Source organism: Gymnoscopelus braueri (assembly GCF_963280865.1).
Source record: "Gymnoscopelus braueri genome assembly, chromosome: 22".
NCBI classification, from domain to species: domain Eukaryota; kingdom Metazoa; phylum Chordata; class Actinopteri; order Myctophiformes; family Myctophidae; genus Gymnoscopelus; species Gymnoscopelus braueri.
The window spans coordinates 31,230,505-31,252,852 of NC_137624.1; the positions used below are offsets into that span (position 1 = coordinate 31,230,505).

General features: G+C 44.3%; 2 protein-coding genes across 2 annotated transcripts in view; one reads left to right on the plus strand and one right to left on the minus strand.

Annotated features, from left to right (window-relative positions):
* Positions 1–316: 316 nt before the first annotated feature.
* On the minus strand, positions 317–4,711 carry LOC308078956 (uncharacterized protein; the record flags this gene model as incomplete). The annotated part of the gene is made up of 1 exon (XM_080420295.1): positions 317–4,711. One exon carries the CDS (start codon positions 4,709–4,711, stop codon positions 317–319), a length of 4,395 nt encoding a protein of 1,464 aa, XP_080276421.1.
* Positions 4,712–6,423: 1,712 nt separating this feature from the next.
* The window catches only part of myo18b (myosin XVIIIB), a 46,490-nt gene continuing 30,565 nt past the window's right edge, over positions 6,424–22,348 (plus strand). The window contains 14 exon segments of the mRNA XM_080419203.1: positions 6,424–6,572; positions 10,877–11,069; positions 13,113–13,114; positions 13,116–13,253; positions 13,370–13,549; positions 14,712–15,068; positions 16,607–16,670; positions 16,827–16,939; positions 17,835–18,002; positions 18,360–18,570; positions 20,338–20,480; positions 20,685–20,785; positions 21,560–21,623; positions 21,930–22,074. Of these exon segments, the coding sequence (XP_080275329.1) occupies positions 11,027–11,069; positions 13,113–13,114; positions 13,116–13,253; positions 13,370–13,549; positions 14,712–15,068; positions 16,607–16,670; positions 16,827–16,939; positions 17,835–18,002; positions 18,360–18,570; positions 20,338–20,480; positions 20,685–20,785; positions 21,560–21,623; positions 21,930–22,074 (1,729 nt within the window). The 5' untranslated portion in view covers positions 6,424–6,572; positions 10,877–11,026.

Genomic DNA, 22,348 nt, shown 5'->3' on the forward strand with positions numbered 1-22,348 from the left:
CACAGTAATGATTGATTTTAATAATGAATGTTGTTAAAACTCTTTAGTTCCACTGCCTTGGTGCCATGGCTCCCTCGAAAAAGAGATATTGACATCTCAACGGGACTTAAATAAAGGTATAATAAAAAAAAGGATAAAAAAAGTCAAATCAACTCATGGGAATTGTGACACAACGTCTCGTTGCATTTTCGGGTCTGAGGGTTCCCCGCTCACCCTGGCCAAAGTCTTTCACCATTATGCTATCGTGTTCTTTTGTAGCCTAGCCCCACTCCTGTTCCACAGTCTCTACACCAAACTTTCTCCACCTCCACTTCCTTTAAAAGGCCTTCATCGCCATCATCTCTAGTTTCTCTTTTCTGATTTTGTTTTCCCTCAAGGCCTTGATGAAGAGTTTCCGGAATGTCTTGATAGTTCCAAAAAGATCCTGTAGGGAGAGCTGATTAGCATCTTCACATAGGTACACGGCCAGTTCACTTCTCTTTCTGTCAATCTCAGAGAACCTCTCCTCCAAACCTCTGCATGCCTGCAGGCTTTCCTCGATGACTTTTGTATATTGCTCCACCACATCTTCCACAGAGTTGGCAACGTCCTTGGCAGTGTCCTGCAGTCGTTTTAATAAGACACCGACCTCTGCTTGACTATGCTTAAGGTCAACTCCTGCTGCCTTATCACAGATCTCTATATCATCTTTTAGTGCCAACAGTTCGGGGTGGTTCAGCTCTGCTTCCTCCAGGATGTGATGAAGCAGTGTGATCTGGCTCTTGTTGGCTTTGGTGTCAGCAAGCTTGGGCAGAGAGCTAATTTTGAACCCGACTGCGTTCCCTATGTGACTTCCATAGTTAAGGAAGTTTCCCACATCCAAGATAAGTCTGCAGAAACTGGGCAAGAGGAGGCTCTCCCTGAGGGACAGGCAGGCTTCCTCCACCAGTTTGGCTTGGGGTATGATCATGTTCAGCACTTCGTTTGTTTCTTCACAGAGTAGCATACACTCAATCCTCAACTGATAACATGGGATCCTGAGTAGTGAGTAGTAGAAGCGGTCTACATAAGCCAACCTTTCTTTAATTCCTTGGAATGACTTCAGATTTTCAATCTCGTGCTTTTCCGGAAGAAGTTTTAGGAGTTGTTTAAGCACCTCCACGTCAAACATGGTCCGATCTCCATTCTGGATCATAGCTACAAAGTCATCTTTCGAGCATTTGAAATGCTTCAGGAATATGCTCAGATTAAAGTTTTTGTTCGGCTCAACGAAAGTAATCTCCTTTTCAGACTTAGGAGCAGGAGCAGTTGGCCCTTTGTCTTTGTACTCGGGAGCAGCCGGGAAACAGAACAGTTGCTCGATGCTGTTGTAGTCGGGCTCCAGGCGGGGAGGGTCTTTCTCGGACAACACCCACATGGAATGACCTTCAGAAACAGCATGAAGCTTTTGCCAGTTGAGCTTCTTCATTGTCAGAGTTGGGCATCGCCCTGCTCCTGCTGGAGGGCATTCCAGAGACTGCACCTGGATGATGGATGAAGGAGGAGGAGGAGGAGGTGGAGGTGGGGGTGGAGCAAAGGGGGGACAGATTGGCAACTGGGTGATTAAGGTGCTTGAGGTAGTAGTGCTTCTGATAGTTCTGTGTTTGCCTCCAACCATCAGGTCTGTCTGAAAGATCTTGTCCACGTACCTGTCCAGTTCCAGCAGGGTGTCAGCTTTCAGCTGCACAGCTGCAGGCTTTTCTCCCGGCTCTGCCTCCACTGAGGGTTCAGGGCTGTCAGTCGCTGTATAATCCTCCTCCGCCTCTTCCTCCTCCATCTCCTCTTCCTCCTGGTCCACACCTGGTCTGTAGTAAGAGATAGGTTGATTTGCATGGGACTGTGGGCTCTGTGGAACTCGCATTACTCTCTCTCTTGGTCCCTCCTTGTCAATCTGTTCAAAGAACTTCTTGATCTTCATGACCGACGGCCATTTCAGCTCCACGTCAGAAGGCCCCAGCTGTGCCTCCGCCCACCGGCGTTTAGGGCTGGCAACCATCGCCGACCATTTTTGTTCGACGTCAGATGGCTCAAACTTTTCCTCAGCCTCCGCCGAGCGGTCAAGAAGCCATTTCAGGTCCTCGTCAGAAGGCTTCACATTTTCCTCAAAGTCCGCCCACCAGCGGTCAGGGCTGGTAGGGGGCGAAGGCCATTTCATTTCCACATCAGAAGGCTTCACCTTTTCCTCAGCCTCCGCCGAGCGTTTAGGGCTGACAGCTGCCATAGGCTTGTCCTCCTGGCGCACACTACGTCCAGAGCCAGCAGCAATGGGGGCTACTCGGACGGGGATAGTGTGGTATTTCATTTCCGTGAGGAGAGCAGCAATGCATGCCATTTCCTTGACTTTGACCGAAGGGTGGTGCCTCGTGTCAACCTCAATCTCCTCTTTCTGTTCCTCCACCGAGCGTACAGGGCTTCTAGGCGCCACAGGCTTGGCCTCCACCCAGCGTTCGGGGCTGGCATCTGCTACAGGCTTGTCCTCCTCCTGGACCACACCTTGTCCGGAACGAGCAACTGTTTTCACAGGGACCACACCTTGTCCGGAACCAGCAACTGTTTTAGCAGGGACCACACCTTGTCTGGAACCAGCAACTGTTTTCGCAGGGACCACACCTTGTCCAGAACCAGCAACTGTTTTTGTAGGGACCACACCTTGTCCAGAACCAGCAACTGTTTTCGCAGGGACCACACCTTGTCCGGAACCAGCAACTGTTTTTGCAGGGACCACACCTTGTCCGGAACCAGCAACTGTTTTCGCAGGGACCACACCTTGTCCGGAACCAGCAACTGATTTTGCAGGGACCACACCTTGTCCAGAACCAGCAACTGTTTTCACAGGGACCACACCTTGTCCGGAACCAGCAACTGATTTTGCAGGGACCACACCTTGTCCGGAACCAGCAACTGATTTTGCAGGGACCACACCTTGTCCGGAACCAGCAACTGATCTTGCAGGGACCACACCTTGTCCGGAACCAGCAACTGTTTTCGCAGGGACCACACCTTGTACGGAACCAGCAACTGCTTTCGCAGGGACCACACCTTGTACGGAACCAGCAACTGTTTTCGCAGGGACCACACCTTGTATGGAACCAGCAACTGCTTTCGCAGGGACCACACCTTGTCCGGAACCAGCAACTGTGGGGGCAGGCACAGGGCTGGGGCATTTCACCACAACAGGAGGCACCACCCCTTCCTTGGCCTCCACCCAGCGTTCGGAGCTGGCACCCGCCGCCACAGGCTCGGCCTCCACCCAGCATTCGAGGCTGGCATCTGCTACACGTTTGTCTTCCTCCTGGACCACACCTTGTCCGGAACCAGCAACTGTTTTCGCAGAGACCACACCTTGTCCGGAACCAGCAACTGTTTTCGCAGGGACCACACCTTGTCCGGAACCAGCAACTATTTTCGCAGGGACGGGAGTGGGTATGTAATTCTCTTTGAGCTCCTCATATGTGGGTATCAGCTTGTTTACTGTGCTGGTCAGACCCGCAAAGACTCCTACGCGTCCCTTCTTAGATGAGGGGCCCGTAAATGTGATTATTCTGAAGACCGAATTGCACATGAAGTTCTGAAAGCGTTCTGAATAGAAGCTGGGCTTGCTCACCGATACAGTACTCCCATCATGGATGGCAGCCTTATAGTAATGTTCAAGCTTCTTTGCTACTGTATAGGACTGCAAGATGTCAATGATGCCGACGTACACCAGCAGCCTCTCACCCTTGGTGTTTTTTGCTGGTATTCCTCCAAAATGATCCTTAACCGTAGCCAACTTACAGATAGATCTCTGGCTTTGTATCCGATGGTCCATAGAACTCGCCTCAGCCTCCTTTCTGGACTGCTCCAGGATTGCCTGGTCCAAGTTGTGGACACCCACCAGCAGGCTGTAGTCCATTATCTCAAAGCTCTGCAGCACCAAACAATCTGCCTGGATGCTCTTGCTGAGGGCACTGTACTTGTCGGCATCCAGTAGCAGGCCGTCGGGCATGTCCGTGATGAAGTCCAGGTCCTTGTAGGTGGGCATCGCCTTGGTTCTCTCCTTGGACGAAGCTGTCCGATGAAAAGAGGAGCCCTTCAGGTCATATTTGAGGTGCACCCGTATGCCGCAGGGGATCAGATTGTTCATGACTACGAATCGAATCTTCTTCACCCCCGTCTGTACGCAGTAGAGGCCGTAGAACTTTGGCAACAAGGTCTCTTTGTTCTGATTCAGATTCATGTAGTAACCAGGAAGCAGCCTCTGCAAAAACTCGGCCTCTTTATGCTGCACCGTCTTAATGATGAACTGGTCATCGCTGGAAACGTAGAACACGGAGCCGCTGGCCCCCGGGTTGGACAGCTCTATCAGAGACTGGTTGAACAGTGAGCGCAGGTAGTCGTTAGGCCCGATCTCAAATATGTCCCTGAAGTAACGAAAGGCCATGGGAGCGTACGTTGTGAACTTGAAGTCACTGTGGGTGTGGGACGGTGTCAGGTAGCTGCCTCTACCGGGGAAGAAGATGGTCTCCGACACTTCAAAGTCACACACCAATATGTCTCTCTCGGGGTCCTGGCTCAGGCACCCCACCGTATGGGTTACGCCGAGCTCGATGGCGCCTTTCAGAGCCGACGAGGTTGTCTTCTTGTAGGTAGTCTCCCCTGTGGAATCGATTCCACGATGACCAATCGTTTTCTTTTCCTTTCCCTTCTTTTTCATTGTCTGAGCTGAACATGGGCCTGCTGACGACTTCAAAGATGCAAATTCCTTTGTGATACTCAAATAGGAGTATTTATCATCTTTAAAGCGAAAACAAATGTTTGTTTTGCTTTGGGTAACAGCCTTTAAACATAGCTTCCCTGTATCTACAGTATACGTCATCAAATAATGACGACAGCCTCGCCCCAAAGATGGAGTTCCACAGGCTCTTCCAAGTGCTTTGGTTGGATATATGGTGTAACCATGGCAACCTATTTCAACAAACATGCCATTAGAAACCTGGACCACGGGTGAGATTGCTCGCTTCTACTGCAGCGCCACCATGAGACCGATTTGGAAAAAGTTGGGGTGAAGTGTTTTCCATGGCCCACTAGGAGTGTGCATGCAAAGATTGTGACAGTAGGTGCACACACACACACACACACACGCACACGCACACGCACACGCACACACGTGCGCAAAAACACTCTGCCACCTCCTGGCCTCTCAGCCTGTCAGAGATAATAAAGCTGTCAATAGTACAGCTAAAAGCTGCAATGGTGAATGTGCAGAATGGGGGAGGGTGGATGGGGGGGGGGGGGGCTAATCATTATCTCCCAGAAGTTTCTCTTCCTTTCTCTCCTCCCTCTATCCAAATGACTTTCATCCCCTTTCATTCATCCCCCTATACAGACTGCTTCTCTCCCCCCCCCCCACACACGCACGCACACGCACACACACACACACACACACACACACACACACACACACACACACACACACACACACACACAGTTCAGCTGCTCGCTGTCAGTCACTGAATTTCGACAGCTGACAAGAAGCAGGTTGGAGACGCAGGCTGTTTTTCTAGCTGTTGCCAAGGGACAGTCTGGAGGCGGACCTGGTAAACTATCAATGGCTCTCACACATTTTCATGTCAAGCACCAACAAATTGATATGTAGCCTTATTGGCAGATCTACAAGCTTGCAATGCATCGTGTTGGGTTGAGCTTGTATATGAAATCTGGCTCAAGTGTTAAAACCTCTCCTCATTTTGTTGGGGACCCCCCTGGAACCCCCCTCAAGGACCCCTGCGGGTCCCCGGACCCAACTTTGAGAACCAGTGCTCTAGTCTACATTATGTGTTTGTACTTCACTTTGGACCCTTCTCTCTAGGCTTCCTTTTAGTTTACTTTGTGTGGCTCTATACCTTCACACATCTCTGGAAAATGCCACCATGTCAGTCGTTAGTGAATGTTAGTGTTCTTAACATTATTTGATCTGGTTTATATATAATACGGTACATTATAGTTTTGTATCTCTCTTTAATTCTCACTTCTCCTGCTTTACTTTCCTCAGAGAAGGTGTGAGAAACCTGTAGCTCTCCAAACAGGGGTTGGGGGGTGGTCCCCCAGCCCCCCAACCACGGATATTTATAGAGGAATCAACTGTCAACCCAGCTGCACCGCTTATCTCTCTGCGTGTGTGTGTGTGTGTGTGTGTGTGTGTGTGTGTGTGTGTGTGTGTGTGTGTGTGTGTGTGTGTGTGTGTGTGTGTGTGTGTGTGTGTGTGTGTGTGTGTGTGTGTGTGTGCGTGCGCGCGACACTATTCCTGTCTGTATTGCAGCATGCATGCCCAGCTCAGCCTGTGGCCTAGCAGCGTGTGTGTGTGTGTGTGTGTGTGTGTGTGTGTGTGTTTGTGTGTGGGTGTGTGTGTGTGTGTGCGCGTGTGCGCGTGTGTCACAGTGGGGTTGGTGTTGGTGACTGCATGGTGGTCACACACTCTCTCTGTCTCTCTGTCTCTGTGTCTCTCCCATGTGAAGGATTGTAAACTGTTTCTTATTGTTTTGGAGTTCCTGTGCTGACTGCGAAGCCACTAAGAGGTATGTTTTTAATATTTCATCGCTGTCAGGCAGAAACCTCAGAAACACCTTTGGACATATGAGGCATCCGGTTGTGGGGCTTGTGATTTTTTTTTTTTTAAAATGACTATAACTGTTTTCAAGTTTTGTTCATGGATTAGTTTATTGGGCTGAAAAGGCAAGGACAGGACGTGTGGCACAACAGCTGACATGGCCTTCAGTCACCCAGGCACTAACTAAATTAAAAAAAAGTCTTTGGTGGCTTATAGGCCGCCATGTCTCTACCATGTTTGCTTGTTTGTTTCAGGGGTGACTGGATTCTGTCCTCTAGAATACTTGCTGACGCTCTGAGAGTTCCTACTGTATTAGCCATGACGACTGTAACACTTCCTATGAAGGCCATGTCTACAATGCATTATAAACACACACTTATAAGGCATTATAATCAGATTATAAGACTGCATAGCATAGTTATAAGCACTCAAAAACTGAATATAATGATAACAATCATAACACATAAAGCATTTCAGAATGGCTCATGAGGTCAAGTATAAATGCAATGTAATCTGTTTACAACAGGGTAGATTTACAGTTATAAGGACTTATTATGCTTCATAACAATAATCATAACACATGATAAAGTATTGTCTAATGGCTTATTAAGGTGAAGCATCATTCGTGAAGCATCATAATGACAGACCCTTTTCTTTTCGCCACAATCAGAGTGTATGATAATGACCATAGCCGTAATACATTATAATAATAATGTTATAATGCATTATAAGTCACTGATAGTGGTGGTTGGCTGCTTTAAGTCAGCACGGTTCATGGGATGCATTTTTTACAGAAATTATATTCTAGAAAACATGGGTTATAATGTGTGAGACGCTTAAGAGGGACTTTCAAGAGCTCATTGTTGCTTTTATGTTGAAGGGTAAATGTATTTGTATTTAGATTTAACCACTTAAACCCCAGCAACCATATTGTGGGGAAAGCTTTCGCTGAAAATAGCAGATCGACAAGCTCACAAGCTTGTCGATCTGCGAAAGCTTTCCACACAATAACAGAAAGCCGAAAAGACACTAGCATTGAGCCCTGAGGGACTCCGGATACCCATATGGGGTTTAAGTGGTTAATGTCTACATGTAGATAGTCTCGCGAGCCAGACTGTTGCCTCCCACAATGTTGAAATGCTCCCGTCATACAGTCTGGAGCAACGGAAGCTCTGAAAACGATCAGGGGATAAAGAAGCGGATGTGACGCCTACTCCCCGCTTCCATTTCCTCTTTAGAGTCGTGCAAATTTGTCTTAATATAAATAATAGCCTAATAATAATACAAAAATAATCGAAGCATATGCTTATCAGAAATGGAAATTCTAAAATAAAATGTAGAGAGAGACGTTTTAAAATATATTTTTGTGAACGGAAATGACAAACAGATGACAGCTTCCGTTCTAGGCTTTCGGAGGTGTAGTTCCAGACTCTATATAGCATTCGGAGATTGTGGAATAGTTGTCTGGCTACGTGAGACTTTAAACATGTAGCCATCATTCTGCCTTCCTGTCCTTTCCAGGGGTTGGTGTAGAACTCAGTGGTTGTGTGCCTCGCTACTGACATGGGAGTCTTGTTACAGTTGTTTACAGGGACTTGTACAGTAGCACCAGTATGTCGACATGTGGCATTATTCACCCTTCATATTCTGAACACTCTACAATGAATGCTGCTAAATGTTTTGCCTTTATTTATTTTTTTAACATGCATTATATTTTATGCCCAGTATTATAGCTTGTTGTTACATGTTGTTATTGTTAGCACAGTTTGTGGAGAATGTCACACCAACATTTTACGGCTTGTAGGCCAGCGTTTCAAATACAAATGGAACCAAATGGACATGTTTGCAGACGTCCATTTGGTTCCATTTGTACAGACTCAGAGTTATGTTTGAGTGCCGCTGTTGTATGTAGGCTATACTTGTCTGAGTCTGTGACAGATATATCCCTTTGAATCTTAAATCTTCGAAACAAAGTGTTCCTTTAGGGATATAGCATGTTCCAGTCAACACACATCAGTAGGAGTGAGTTGAACGACCTTTTAGTTGGCTATTTGCAACAGTATAGGTCAAATTTGTCCTCTGCATTTATACCATTCGATTTGGAGCAGTGGCTGCCATAAATGGCTCAAGTGCCAATTAAAAGTGTAAAAGTTAAATCGGGGGCCCTGAAAATAATGTCAGTCTAAATATCTACTGCATGCCAGCCCCATGCAGACTGGCCTCTGCTGATTGGCTGAGGACAGGCTACTGGCCACTGGACTGAAATATGAGAGCTTAGAACCAATACAGTATGTCGCAGTAACGTCTTATCTCCAGATTTTAACTTTTTATGTTTTTTTTTCATAAATGAATGCCCTACTTCATCATACTAGTGTCACACAAAAGTACCAAAAATAGCTGATCTACAAGCTCAAAACGTGTCACATTGCGGCGCGTTTTGAGCTTTTTCAGTTTCCATCCGACGGCAACAATGTGTATTTGGGGCAGTTGATCACATTGTATAACTTTGCGTTAGTCACCTCATAACTATAACATTGAGGTTAGACTATGATGGCTCTGTTAGTCATAGAGGATTAGATTACTATGTGTAGTTAACATGACACATGCCGTATAAAGCGCCATTCACACTGAGCATGATAACGATAACATAAGGATAATTATGTGAGCATATCCACACTGAACAACGATAACGTTCTGTAAACAGTGGCACAGAGAGGGGGAGAGAGAGATCGATCTCCAACCAAGACGCAATAGAATCTGACTCTGATTATTAATTATATAAGGAGGTAGTTGTTGTAGGTAATAGTTAGCCTACCAGCTAGCGTTAGCTTCATAATAGTCTCCTCATCATCATCTACATTAATGACAAAACATTACGAGGGTGAATGACAGATTGCATCCCGGATGTCTGATGGATTTTGAATGGCGGTCAATGCTTCTGTCCAACAGCAACTCTGAATTACATTTTCTCTGCTGCTCATGTGACGTTTGTGTTCAGTCAGTGATGAAGATTGTTCATCTTCTCAATACGTTGGCTGGAATATAATGGTATCAGTCAAGTATTTGATGTGATTTCCTTTCCTGTAAGAAGTGTCAGAATAAGAGCTCATAGGCCCGGAGGTGTGAGACCTCTCACATCTGAAGTGTGATTTGACCCCTGCTTGTGTGCCATCCATGTTATCAAGAGTTAAAGGAACCCATTTTCAACCTTATCTTCATACTGTAGGTCTTCACTAATGCTCATTATAAGATGGCACCATTTCTGTCTATTCACTCTGTGTCTCAGAGGAGGATTGGGAGAGTTCAGAAACAATGGTGATTCCAAGCTAATAGAACATATAGCCTTTCTTTTCCTGCAAAGTTATCAAACTGACATAGAAGCCACCGTTGTATCAACAAAAACAAGATGGGCTCTAATAGCACATGGCTCCCATTTGGCCAGTCTAGTATGACATTATCAGTCATATCTATGAAGTATCTATTATCAGAACGAGTTTGGAGGAGGACCCAAGCAGGTGACAGAAGGCAGAACAGTTCAACTTTAAGTATTTATTAGACTACCTCAAGGTTCTTCCAGAATGGGCCAAACAGGCAAGAAATAATGAGACTTTCAGAATGCTTCAATGCATTCAGCATTCACATTCACTCAATATTGGATTAGGAACTGACAAACACATACTGAAACAGTGGGGTACGAATAGACAGGGAACTAACTAGAGACGGGTGAACTCGACAACAATCAACACAGGTACAGGTTAGAACTAAGGGAGACACAGGTGGGGACAATCACTAAATCATCACAAGGCGGGTGAGTCAAGACAAACAACAACAACAAGGGCAGACAGGAAGTACAGGAGCATTACTACAAAATAAGATGCATGAGAAACACCAGGAGATCAACAAACTAACACAGAACTAGAAGACTAATACAGAACTGAACCTCAAAGACTAAGTAAACAATCAACCGGGCATGAGTAGAACACCTAAACCAAACAGAACAGGGATATATATATATCCATACATATATAGCCTACATATGAAATGACCACCGGTGACATCATCAGTAGGCAAACTTTCGCACCATCTGTGAGATACAGAGCATGTAGACAGAAATGATACCAAGGAGGAGGACCCACAGAGTATATATGGAGATGATGTTCAAAAGAGGTGAACATTTTTCCTTTAACGGCTGTTGAAATCATGTTTACAACCCCACTCTCTCTCTCTCACAGTCCTTTTCTCATCTGTCTTACCGAATCTTCTCATCCTCAGGTTCTCTCTCTCTCTGTTTGTGTTTCCCCCACACACCCCTCCCCCTCCTCCTCTCTGATCATCATCACACCTGGCCAGCATCTGTGTGACTCCTCCTCCTCACCCCTTGAACCCTTGAGTCTAGCAGCAGCAGGCTTCAACAACAACACCATGGCATTATCTTCACGCTTAAAGCTTTGGGAGAAGAAGGGAGGTGCAGACACGTGGCACGCTTGCATGATCTGAGTGTAAAAAAAAGCCTGATTTATACTTTGTTTCGCGCTGGCGTGGCACGCCGAAAATGCGTGTTGGTTGCTCCCAACCAAGTTCCGCTGAAAAGCCCCCGCTCCCCCCACATCCACTTCACAGACACCTCCCCATCCCGCACTAAAAGGTTAACATTATTGAAGGGGGATTTTCAGTGGAACTGTGTTGGAAGATCGAACCAACAACGAAAATAGCCGATCTGCGAGCACTGCGATGCGTTGTGAGTTTGTAGATCAGCTATTTCCGTACGACGAAGTATAAATGTGTGTCCTGCATGAGGACTTATTCTTCCCACCGTATGTTGAGTGAACGCTCTATTCTAATCCATGACATCTGCTCATACACTCACAATGCATGCTGCCATGTTAGTCATCATGCATGTCAAACTGTAGAGTGCTATTAGTTCAGCGTTATCCACATTCCTTCCATATATATCTATGGGAATATCTAAGATATTCTATAAGATATTCCCTCACGTGATGGATTGTGTTAAATCATCTATTTGTCAGGTGGTTCCTGAGATGTTTGCACTTCGCACATCCTGAGCACACTAATGGCGCTTTTCCATTGCATAGCATCAGCCCTACTCTACTCTACTCTACTATACTCTACTACCCTACTCTACTACTCTACTACTCTACTACTCTACTACTCTACTCGCGGGTCACGGATAAGATATGGGAGAGAAAGATGAGGCTGACTATAGGCACTGACGGCAAGCAAAATGGAAAAGCTCCAATAGTGGTGATGGTTGTCCAGCTGACCTTTAAAAGTAGATTGTATCTGTTGTCTAAATCTGAGATGCCTGTGTCCACCATTCTCTTCTCATTGTTATGCTGGTCACTGGTCATCATTTACTGTCAGATTTCCTACCAAACCCAGCAGCAAGGACAGACAAGAGCTCTGTCAGTAGAAGCTGGGAACAAAGTGCATCACTGTGTTATGTTATATTATGTTATATTATGTTGTGTTACATTTGCGTGCGTTTGCAAGCAACAACAAGCCTTGTGTTCGTACTCATTCTTTGATCATAATGACTGAGCAGTGATTGCATTTAGACAGACATTGAATGCACGGCCTTGCTCATGCATACTGTACTTCTGTATGTAATATTCAGTTGTAGATAGACATACTGTGTAGATAGATAGACCTTTATTGATCCTGCGAGAGAAATTCACTTATTCGTCATAATAGCATTGTATAAAACAGATACAGATAGGTGTAGAGAGGCATACAGCTAAGCTTCTAGAGTAATAATAATATAAATACCAAAAGGAGATTTAACATATGGCCTGGCCATCTGCACTTGGACTGACAAGGATTTGCATGATGTATGAGCGATTAACAGCTATTAAAGGTGGTTTAAGTGATATGTTTTGTTAAAATAACAGAGCTTGAGAGACCCCTGTTACTGAACAAACACTCTATTTAGCAATTTAACTTTTTACTATTGGAATATGGAGCTTTATTTAAAAAAACTAAACAAATTAATTTAGTTTTTAACAATAAAATATTGCTTACATCACCTTTAACAGTTATAAATAGTATTGTATCCAAGCCTTTTTACTCAAGCAAGAGGCTTGACAAGCATGTAGCATGAGTTCCTCAGGAAGGCTAGCTGTCACTTGGGTGACAGCTTGTGGGGTTCCTAATAAAAAAATAAACAACAGGTAGGCTACATTACATAAACCGATCAAATCAACAATAGGTAGGCTATACAGTACACTGAGTCTAGTACCACTGCTTCTCAAAGTCAGGTCCAAATGGACGTTTACGGGTCTATAACTCTGAGAGTGTACAAATGGAACCAAATGGACGGGTCCATTTGGTTCCATTTGTACACTCTCAGAGTTACAGACCCGTAAGTGTCCATTTGGGTCCATTTGGACCCCTGGTGTTGTTGCTCCCCGGACTCCGTACATTGAGAAGCCAGTGGTCTGGTACCGTCACCCCTGCATTCATGTCCTCCACTGTTCTCTCCATCGTACAGATAAAGGAGGATAAAACCCCAGCGGAGCCCCCTCCTCCTCTCGTCGCGGTGCCAGGGGGCTTCCTCAAACAGCTGGTCAGAGAGACCGAGAAGGAGACCAAACTGAAGGAGCCCGAAGCGAACAAAGACGACAAAGTTACCGTGAGTTTGTTCTGCAAGACTGCAACAGTCTCCCATATACTGTCTTAGGTTTGGATAAAAAAAAGGTGACAGGTCAAAGGTCATGTACTGTACATGTGCGTTCCCTCCCTCTCCAGGTCAGTAAACTAAGCGACAACCTGGTGGGGCAGTTCCTCCTTCCAGACCAGACCCCTGGAGGCATCCTGGAGGCAGAGATGGCGCTGCGAGCAGAGCAGCAGGCGACCAGCGGCGGCGACCGCGCCCGACGCAGCTCCACGTCGTCAGACCAACGCGCCAAGACGCCAGCGGTGGACAAAGTATGTACTCAACTTAATGTATAGTTTTACTCAACTTAAGTACAAACTATGATGTACATTTTGTCACTGTCGGGCAGAAACCTCTTATCTCCACATTCTAACTTTTTGTGTTTTTTTCGTAAATGATGATCATATTACAGCCTCACACGAAAGCATCAAAAGTAGCAGATCCACAAAGCTTGAAGGTTTTGAGCTTGTAGATCTGGTATTTTTGCTATTTTGGAATTTGAATCCTGAAGAGTTGGAGAGTTTCCACCTGACAGAGACGATTTACATAAATTGACAGAAATGTTCTGAAATGTTTAAATATAGCGAAAATGGCAGATCTACAAGCTCACAATGTGATCTGTTGTGAGCTTGCAGATCAGAAGAACCACTTCAGCCATTTTCAACCGTAAGTTCATATAATTGGTCCTCACTAATGCTCATTATAGAGGAGGGCTGTATAGTGTATAGTTCAGAAACCCGCCTACCATTGACATCATCGATGGGGAATCCAAGCTATAGAAACTGCAGGCTTTCTATTCCTGGAAAGTTGGCATGCTATAATGGAAGCCATTGTTCTCGTATTAATAAAAAAGAAAAGAGAGAAACCCACCAACCGATGATGTCACTGGTAGGCAGGTTTCTGAACTGTCCACAGCCTTCCGCAGAGACACAAATAGTACCATAATGAACATTAGTGAGGACCAGTTACAGTATATGAAGATAAGTTGAAAATGGGTGAAGTGGTCTTTTAAGTGGTTAATTTCTTAACATATCAAAGTCAAAAGTACAATGATCATTTAGCATGACGCTTTTATCCAAAGCTTGTACAAGAGCTTGTACAAGTAAATGATATGAAATGTAGTGGAGTGAAAGTCATCAGCTTGCACTATGTAAACTTATTTTTGTTAATACAATATAGCTTATGCAATTGGAGTGGTTGTATTTTGTCTCCCTGCTCTTCTATTCGATCGTGTCAAAGATCATGTCTCACCTAGACACAGGCCAAGATGGTCAAGATTAAATTTATCCCCCGAGCAAGAAGGCAGGCTCTATTAGCTCAATGGTAAAAATGTCAGCACTTGCGCAGGAAACCGGGTTCAAATCCAGCTTTAAGTAGCCTACAGTACTCAAGTGAATGTACTTACAGCAGTTACTGTCCACCACTACAAAACAGACAACAACATCACCAACACCAACAACAACAACAACAACAACAGCACAACAACAGAGACAGACACCTGAGCTGAGCAGCAAACAGAAGAGCAGGGCTGGAAGCCCGGAGACGCCCAAGCAGCAGCAACAAGAACACAGCAGGTCAGACCAACAGGGGACAAGGGACAAGGAGACGCAAAGGACAGAGAAGGTGGCACCACAAAGGACAGAGAAGATGGCACCACAAAGGACAGAGAAGGTGGCACCACAAAGGACAGAGAAAGTGGTGAAGGAGGTGAAAGAGGGAGCAAAGGAGGAGAGGCTGGAGCCAGAGGGAAGACAAGCAGACGCCACCATCATAGAACACCAGAAGAAAGAGGTATGCGTTTCACATGAGCCGTGCACGTGTAACGTCTCCCGTGTGGGAAAGCCAATATCTAAACCACTAGCCTAAAGAGGAATTCCCCCTTGGCTAGGGGGAGATATTAGCCTGTTGGTCATCAGGCTGGGGCTCTGAGCCACTACACTCACACCGCCCTTTTGACCTCCCACCAGCGGGAAACTCGATCCGGGCCTGGGAATGCATCTGTGTCATTTTTAGATTTATTTGGCTATTAAAACATAGCATATATAAAAGCTCATAGCATACATAAAAGCTCATAGCGTGGCACGACTGCCGCGCTATGAGCTTGTAGATCAGCTATTTTTTTTTTTTACATTGTGAACATTTTTGCAAATCTTTAGTTTGAATAAATATATATTATTTTTTAAGCGGACATTTTTAACTCAAATCTTTGCTACTACAAATGTCTTCTAAATCCTCTTTTTTTTTTTTTACAAAAACGTATGTTGCTATATATCAGTGGTTCTCAAACCTTTTCATGTCAAGGACCACCCAAAATTATATGTATTTGGCCGCGGACCCCCATCTGAAAATATTTTGTTCCATTGACCCCCCAGAAGCAAAGATTTGAGTTCAAAATGTTCCCTTTAAAAATATTTATTCAAATGTTTGCACATTATTACAATTTTTTCCCAAAAAAATAGCAGATCTACAAGCTCATAGCGTGGCACTCGGTGCCACGCTATGAGCTTGCAATGTATATCTGCTATTTTTGAATAGCCAAAGAAATCTAAAATGACACAGATGCGTTCCCGGTCTTAATGGGTTAAAATGACCTGCCTATCGATGAGGTCACTGGTAGGCAGGTTTCTGAACTGTCCACAGCCCTCCTCTGAGACACAGAGTGAGTAAGACAGAAACGGTGCCGCCTCTTTGCCGAAAACGGCAGATCTAGAAGCTCACGAGTCGATTGGCTATGTTCGCAGAATGATCGCCCATTACGACATGCCCAGAATAGGGACTCTAGGGCAGTGTTTTTTTGGCTCAGGTCACCCCTGTAAATAACTTTTTCATCCACGGCACCCCAGAATGACATTGTTACTTTATAGCACCTTGCATTTATGTCATATTACGCTACGTAAATATGTAAATCTTTCCTCCTAAGATACAGTACCTCATAAGGAAAACTTGAGATAATATCTGTTTCCATTAGGACAGATTGAAAATAACATACTTGACGTTTAACCTCTTGAACCCCAGCATCTCTCGTGGAACATTAGAAATAGCAGATCTACAAGCTCACAATGCGACGCGTTGTGAGCTTGTAGATCGGCTATTTTTGGCAACGAGATTTGGTGTACATGGAAAAAGAACGTACCAAGTACAGCGCAACTCAGGTCCGTTATAGAGGGTATAAAAGTGGTTAAACTGAAGTGATAATGATAAATTAATGCGTCACACCTATGGTGCGTCACAGCACCATAGGATTCAAGTGGATAAGATGTACATGTTCTATCACACATTTCCTAACTCCTTGTGTGTTTCTGTCCTTCTCGTTTCTTGTGTTTCATCAGGTGAGAGACGTGTGGTATGAAGTTGGAACTGTGTGGTACGCCCGCAAGGATGGCTTTGTCCTCGGTGAGTCACACAAAGAGCCATCCAGGCACAACTTGGCATAAAGGGAACAGATTCTTTATGTCAACTGTACTTCCTCTAAACGCTGGTGTGTGCGTGCGTGTGTGTGCGTGTGCGTGTGCGTGTGCGTGTGCGTGTGTGTGTGTGTGTTCCTTTCAGCCACTCAGCTGAAGCCAGACGAGGGCACACCGGATCTCCCAGAAGGCCGAGTTCGGGTGCGACTGCAGACGGACGGAACACTGCACGACGTCACAGAGTATGAGATAGAGAAGGTATATTCATATACTGTATACTACACTATAGGCCCTCTCATTACTTATTATTTAAGTCAATATGTTTTTGTAAAAGAAAAAAAAGAAAATTACAACAAATGTGTGTTGCTATATACTGCACATAGCAACAACAACCCCAAAAGGTGTTCCCGTCCTGAAAGGTAAAGTTACAAATAGGGGTTCCCGCCCAAAATGGGATAAACAAGTGCTAATGGAAGTGATGAAACAAAAAACAATCAGCCAAAACCGGAAGCCGATAAATGGGATCTCTCTCTCCCGAGTCGATGAAATTGGTATCTCAACCTGAACATTTATTTTCTATCTATTAACCCATTAAGACCGGGAACGTGTCTGTGTCATTTTAGATTTCTTTGGGCTATTCAAAAATAGCAGATATACAAGCTCATAGCGCGGCACCGAGTGCCGCGCTATGAGCTTGTAGATCTGCTATTTTTTGAAAAATCGTGAAAATGTGTGCAAATCTTTGAATATATATTTTTAAAGACAACAACTTCTGGGGGTCCTTGGAACAAAATATTTTGAGATGGGGGTCCACGGGGGATATGAGAACGATATTATAGCAAATATGTTTAAAAAAATATATATATATGTTAGAAGACATTTGTAGAATCCCCAGAAGCAAAGATTTGAGTTAAAAATGTTTGCTTTAAAATACTATATTCAAAGATTTGCACACATTTTCAAGATTTTATGTGCTTGTAGATCTGCTATTTTTGAATAGCCAAAGAAATCTAAAAATGACACACAGATGCGTTCCCGGTCTTTAAGAGGGGATAAAGAGCTGGAGAGACAGGGAGCCCAGTTCTCTACAGGGGGTCTGGTGGTTAAATGTCTCTTGTGGTGTGTGTGTGTGTGTGTGTGTGTGTGTGTGCAGTGTAACCCTGCAGAGCTGGACCTGTGCGATGACCTCAGTGAGCTGCACAGTGTGAATGAGTGTGGCCTCCTCCACACGCTGACCAGCAGGGCCAGAGCCAGCCTGCCCCTGACGCACGCTGGACCCAACCTGGTCAACTTCTGGCCCCCGTCCCACCCTCACAGCAAGGTGAGTGCAACACATTGTTTCCCAAACAGACCTTTGGGTCGCGGGACCAATTTTTATATGGGTCGCGAGTGAATATCTCATTTAGTCCGTTTTCTACATTTAAAAATATTAATACAAAATATATTGTTATTTCTAAAGATTTAAAAAAAAGTTTAAACAAAATAAATCACAGCTTTTCATCAATTAAAAACTATTCCAAAAAAATCCAAAAGTATTTCATAAATACATTTATTTTTTTAAGAAGTAGGAAAAATAGAAGATCTACAAGCTCACAACGTGACACGCGTTGTGTCTAAAAAGCTAAAATGTTTGGGAACCACATGGTTTAAGTTATTGTTTTCCTCTCCTGCCCTCCAGACCCCAAAGTCCCGACGGGGGGAGTCGGTGTGGGAGGCCCCCCCGGCCCTGTCGGCCCTGGTCAAACAGGTGTATGTGTCCATGGTGGGCAGCAGGAGGGACTACAGCGTGTGTGCCATGGGGCGCAGTGGCACGGGCAAGACCACGGTGTGCCAGGCCTTCACAACCACCCTGCTGAAACAGGCTGGTACCACCGGACCCAGTATGAGTGGTGAGTAGTACCAAAAGACAAAAAAAAAGAAAAGAAAGACTGCCCAACTGGCTTTTACTTCCTGTTTCTGTGTGACGTAGGTGGCCCCGCCTCCTTAGGAGACCGGAAGCAGGTTGGAGTCTATTAATTCCAATGGGAGAGTGAACGTGAACACAGCTTCTGAAGGATTCTTTAGCCAAATGCTCACTGAACTAAATATTGGAAACAATCGTCACCAGCCACACAATCTTCCAAACATTCGGACACTAAAATGGCTTAAAATGTACTAACGTACTATTTTGGGTGGATTATGAAACTGTGCCAGTTTAAACTGTGAATATCGTTTCATGGTATGCTGTTTTTATAACACAATGCTTTCTGACCTGGGCCGTACAGAGAGCACTGAAGGGGCAGGTGCGGGTGGGGTCCCTTGTGTCATTTCACACCAGAAATGTAGAATGTCTTATGCTAAAGGAGCTAGTTGTTCCACAATAACTTGGCCCATGTCATTACTGCTATTACCCCCCCCCCCTCTCCTCTGCCTCCTGCATCAGTACAGTATGTTAACTTTAAGATGAGGGCAAAGTAACTCATTTCCTTTGACAGCTTCAGTCCATGTGGGACTTTCATCTGTGCAAATTGCAGTAAAATAAGCTACCATGTAAAAAAGAAATGTATTAGTATTTCTCTATGTAGCCTAAATATTGGCCGTTAGTACAGACAGTATTCCCATTTTCAAATGAAACAGACAAGGCAGGTAACTTACCATAATGCTTGCAGAGTGCCTGTCTCAAGTCATGTTGTTGGCAGCTGCAAGGTTAACGAGGTGGGAGGACACTATGACATCACTGCATCAGGTGAAAAGTGAAACCAAAACTGACTGATGGCAGCCAGCCTGCTCATTTAAATTATAATAATAAATAATTATAATTATAATATATTATACCATTATTTGTCAAATGTTCCTCTTGATAAGGGCCAGTGGGTCACAAATGTTGGGCAGAAATAAATTTCCCCTTATATCTCACTCGTAGTCTGTCATAGCCAGACAATAAGATATCTCTGCTTGACAAGTCTGTTGACATCTAAATTCATTGACAGCGTTAGAACTGAGTGGAAACAATTCAGAAACATAAACAAAATAACAGCTTCACAGAACTCAAAGGGGATGGTATCAGTATTGGTTTTCAGGGCAAAACTCACCCATAACTGGAACTGGAACAATGCAAAACAGAGGAATCCAAGGCACTCTTCAAAAAGTTTAAAACTAAAAAGCTAGTTCATAATGGAACAGATCAAATGTCTTTTTGGCCTCCGGTGGTCTTCTTCAGGGTAAACTAACTAAGCCCTGAAATGGACCACTTAAGGCCTTCAGCCCTTTCAAAAAGATTTTTTAACTTTTTGTGAAGAGTGCCTCATGGATTTGTTCCTTTTGTATTATTGATGCTTTTTTCCTTATTTTTTAGACCGAAAAGCACATAAGCTTCCAACAAGTTTGCTTCACTAGCCGTAAGCCCAATTCATACTTTGTCGCGCGTCATTGTCAAAAATAACAGCTCTAGAAGCTCACATTGCACGTTGTGAGCTTGTACAGTAGATCTTCTATTTTGGTTTCGTCATGTGACAGAGCATAAATTAGGCTTCAGGAATGCAGTTGCCCTCCTCTTGTTCTGTTTTTAACTTTGGTTGTAGTGTTTGATCGTGTGTACTGTACTTTGGTTGTGTGTTTGATCGTGTGTACTTTGGTTGTGTGTTTGATGGTGTATGTTTGTGTGTTGCGTTGTGCAGTGGAGCGAGTCCAAGCTGTGTTCACCATCCTGCGCTCCTTTGGCTGTGTCAGCTCTCAGCACAGCGACGCTTCCAACAGATTCGCCATGGTCTTATCTATAGACTTTAATCACGCTGGACTGGCAGCCGCTGGACACCTACAGGTAAACACACGCACGCACACTCGCACACACACACACACAGACACACACACACACACACACACACACACACACACACACACACACACACACACACACACACACACACACACACACACACACACACACACACACACACACACACAATGTCTTCTTCAATATTTCATTCATCCTCTCTCTCTCTCTCTCTCTCTCTCTCTCTGTCAGACCATGATGTTGGAGAAATGGAGAGTGTGTCGTAAGCATGAAGGAGAGAGTAACTTCCTGGTGTTCTCTCAGATGTTGGCAGGACTCAGTACAGAGCTGAGGTTTGGTTGTGTGCTACTTTACCCTACACCAGTGGTTCTCAGGGGTCCTTGAAGGGGTTCCAGGGGGTCCCCAGCTAAACGATTGATAGTTAGGACCAAATGGACCCTTATGGGTCTGTAACTCTGAGTGTGTGCAAATTGAACCAAATGAACCCTAACGGGTCCATTTGGTTCCATTTGTACACTCTCAGAGTTAAATTAACACAGATGATGGTTACAGTGACAGTGTAGATTGGGGTCCCAGAGATCAAAATGGTATCAAATGGGGGTCCATGGCCTCATGCATATCAAACTGGGGGTTTGAAATTAAAATGGTAGAAAATCACTGCTATAGCTGTAAAAATCTCCTCTTATCTTTTTAAATGGGGGTCCGCGGGCCAATATGTGTGAATTTGGTGGTCCTTGACATGAAAAGGTTTGAGAACCACTGCTCTACACACCCACATTAGATGTACTAAACACTACCTGTATTGAAATATGCTTGTTAATAGAAACACAATGTCAGCTCCTATAAACACAAGAAACACAACTATAATCACTATACACTACAGTATAAACCCAATTAACCCTGACTTCAGTATTTGGTCTAGGTGTACTTTTCAGAATGAGAGATCATCATTTCTGAAAGCACTGAGCCCTGAGAAGCTATATGCAAAAAGGGGCACATTACCACTAAATATCACCTTTAATATAGAAGTAGAAGTATTAATTGAGTCTATGAGGTCAAACAGGTTTACTGTTATCAATTCTTCACTCGTTGTTTTATCCTAACAGGACAGATCTGCAGCTGCACCAGTTCGGTGAGGCCAACTGCTTTGGTATTGTTCCTCCCACCAAAGTAAGGACCACTTCATTTATACTGACATGTATTGTTTTAAATGTCTGTTGTTGTCGTTGTTTTCTTAACCACTTGAAATGTAAAAAAATTCTCATCACTTTGAATCCACATATCATCTAAATATCATCTGATGTAAAAAAGTGACTCATCACTTTGACTCGTCAGGTTGATAAATATAATGTAAATAATGACTCGTCACTTTGAATCGTCAGGTTGATAAATATAATGTAAATAATGACTTGTCACTTTGAATCCTCAGGTTGATAAATATAATGTAAATAATGACTTGTCACTTTGAATCCTCAGGTTGAGGAAAAACAACGAGCATCAGTTGCCTTCAACAAGCTGCTGGCTGCCATGGAAACGCTGGGCTTCTCAGCCAATGAGCAGAAGGCAATCTGGCATGTGTTGGCTGGCATTTACCATCTGGGAGTAGCTGGGACCTGTAAAGGTGACTCATCACTATCACTGCATGACTCAGCACTATCACTCGATGACTCATCACTATCACTGCATGCAGGACTAGGGCTCATAGACAATGAATCCATTAATCGACTGGTACTTTGGTCTCAGTCAACCAAGACTTTGTTAGTCGGTTAGTAGTTTATTATTATTATTAATGTTTCCATGCTCATCATCTCTTGTAAACTCTAGATATACTGTAACCCTTTTAATTCTGCCAGTCTATAACGTTCAATAGCCAGTAGATATTTAGAAATCAACAT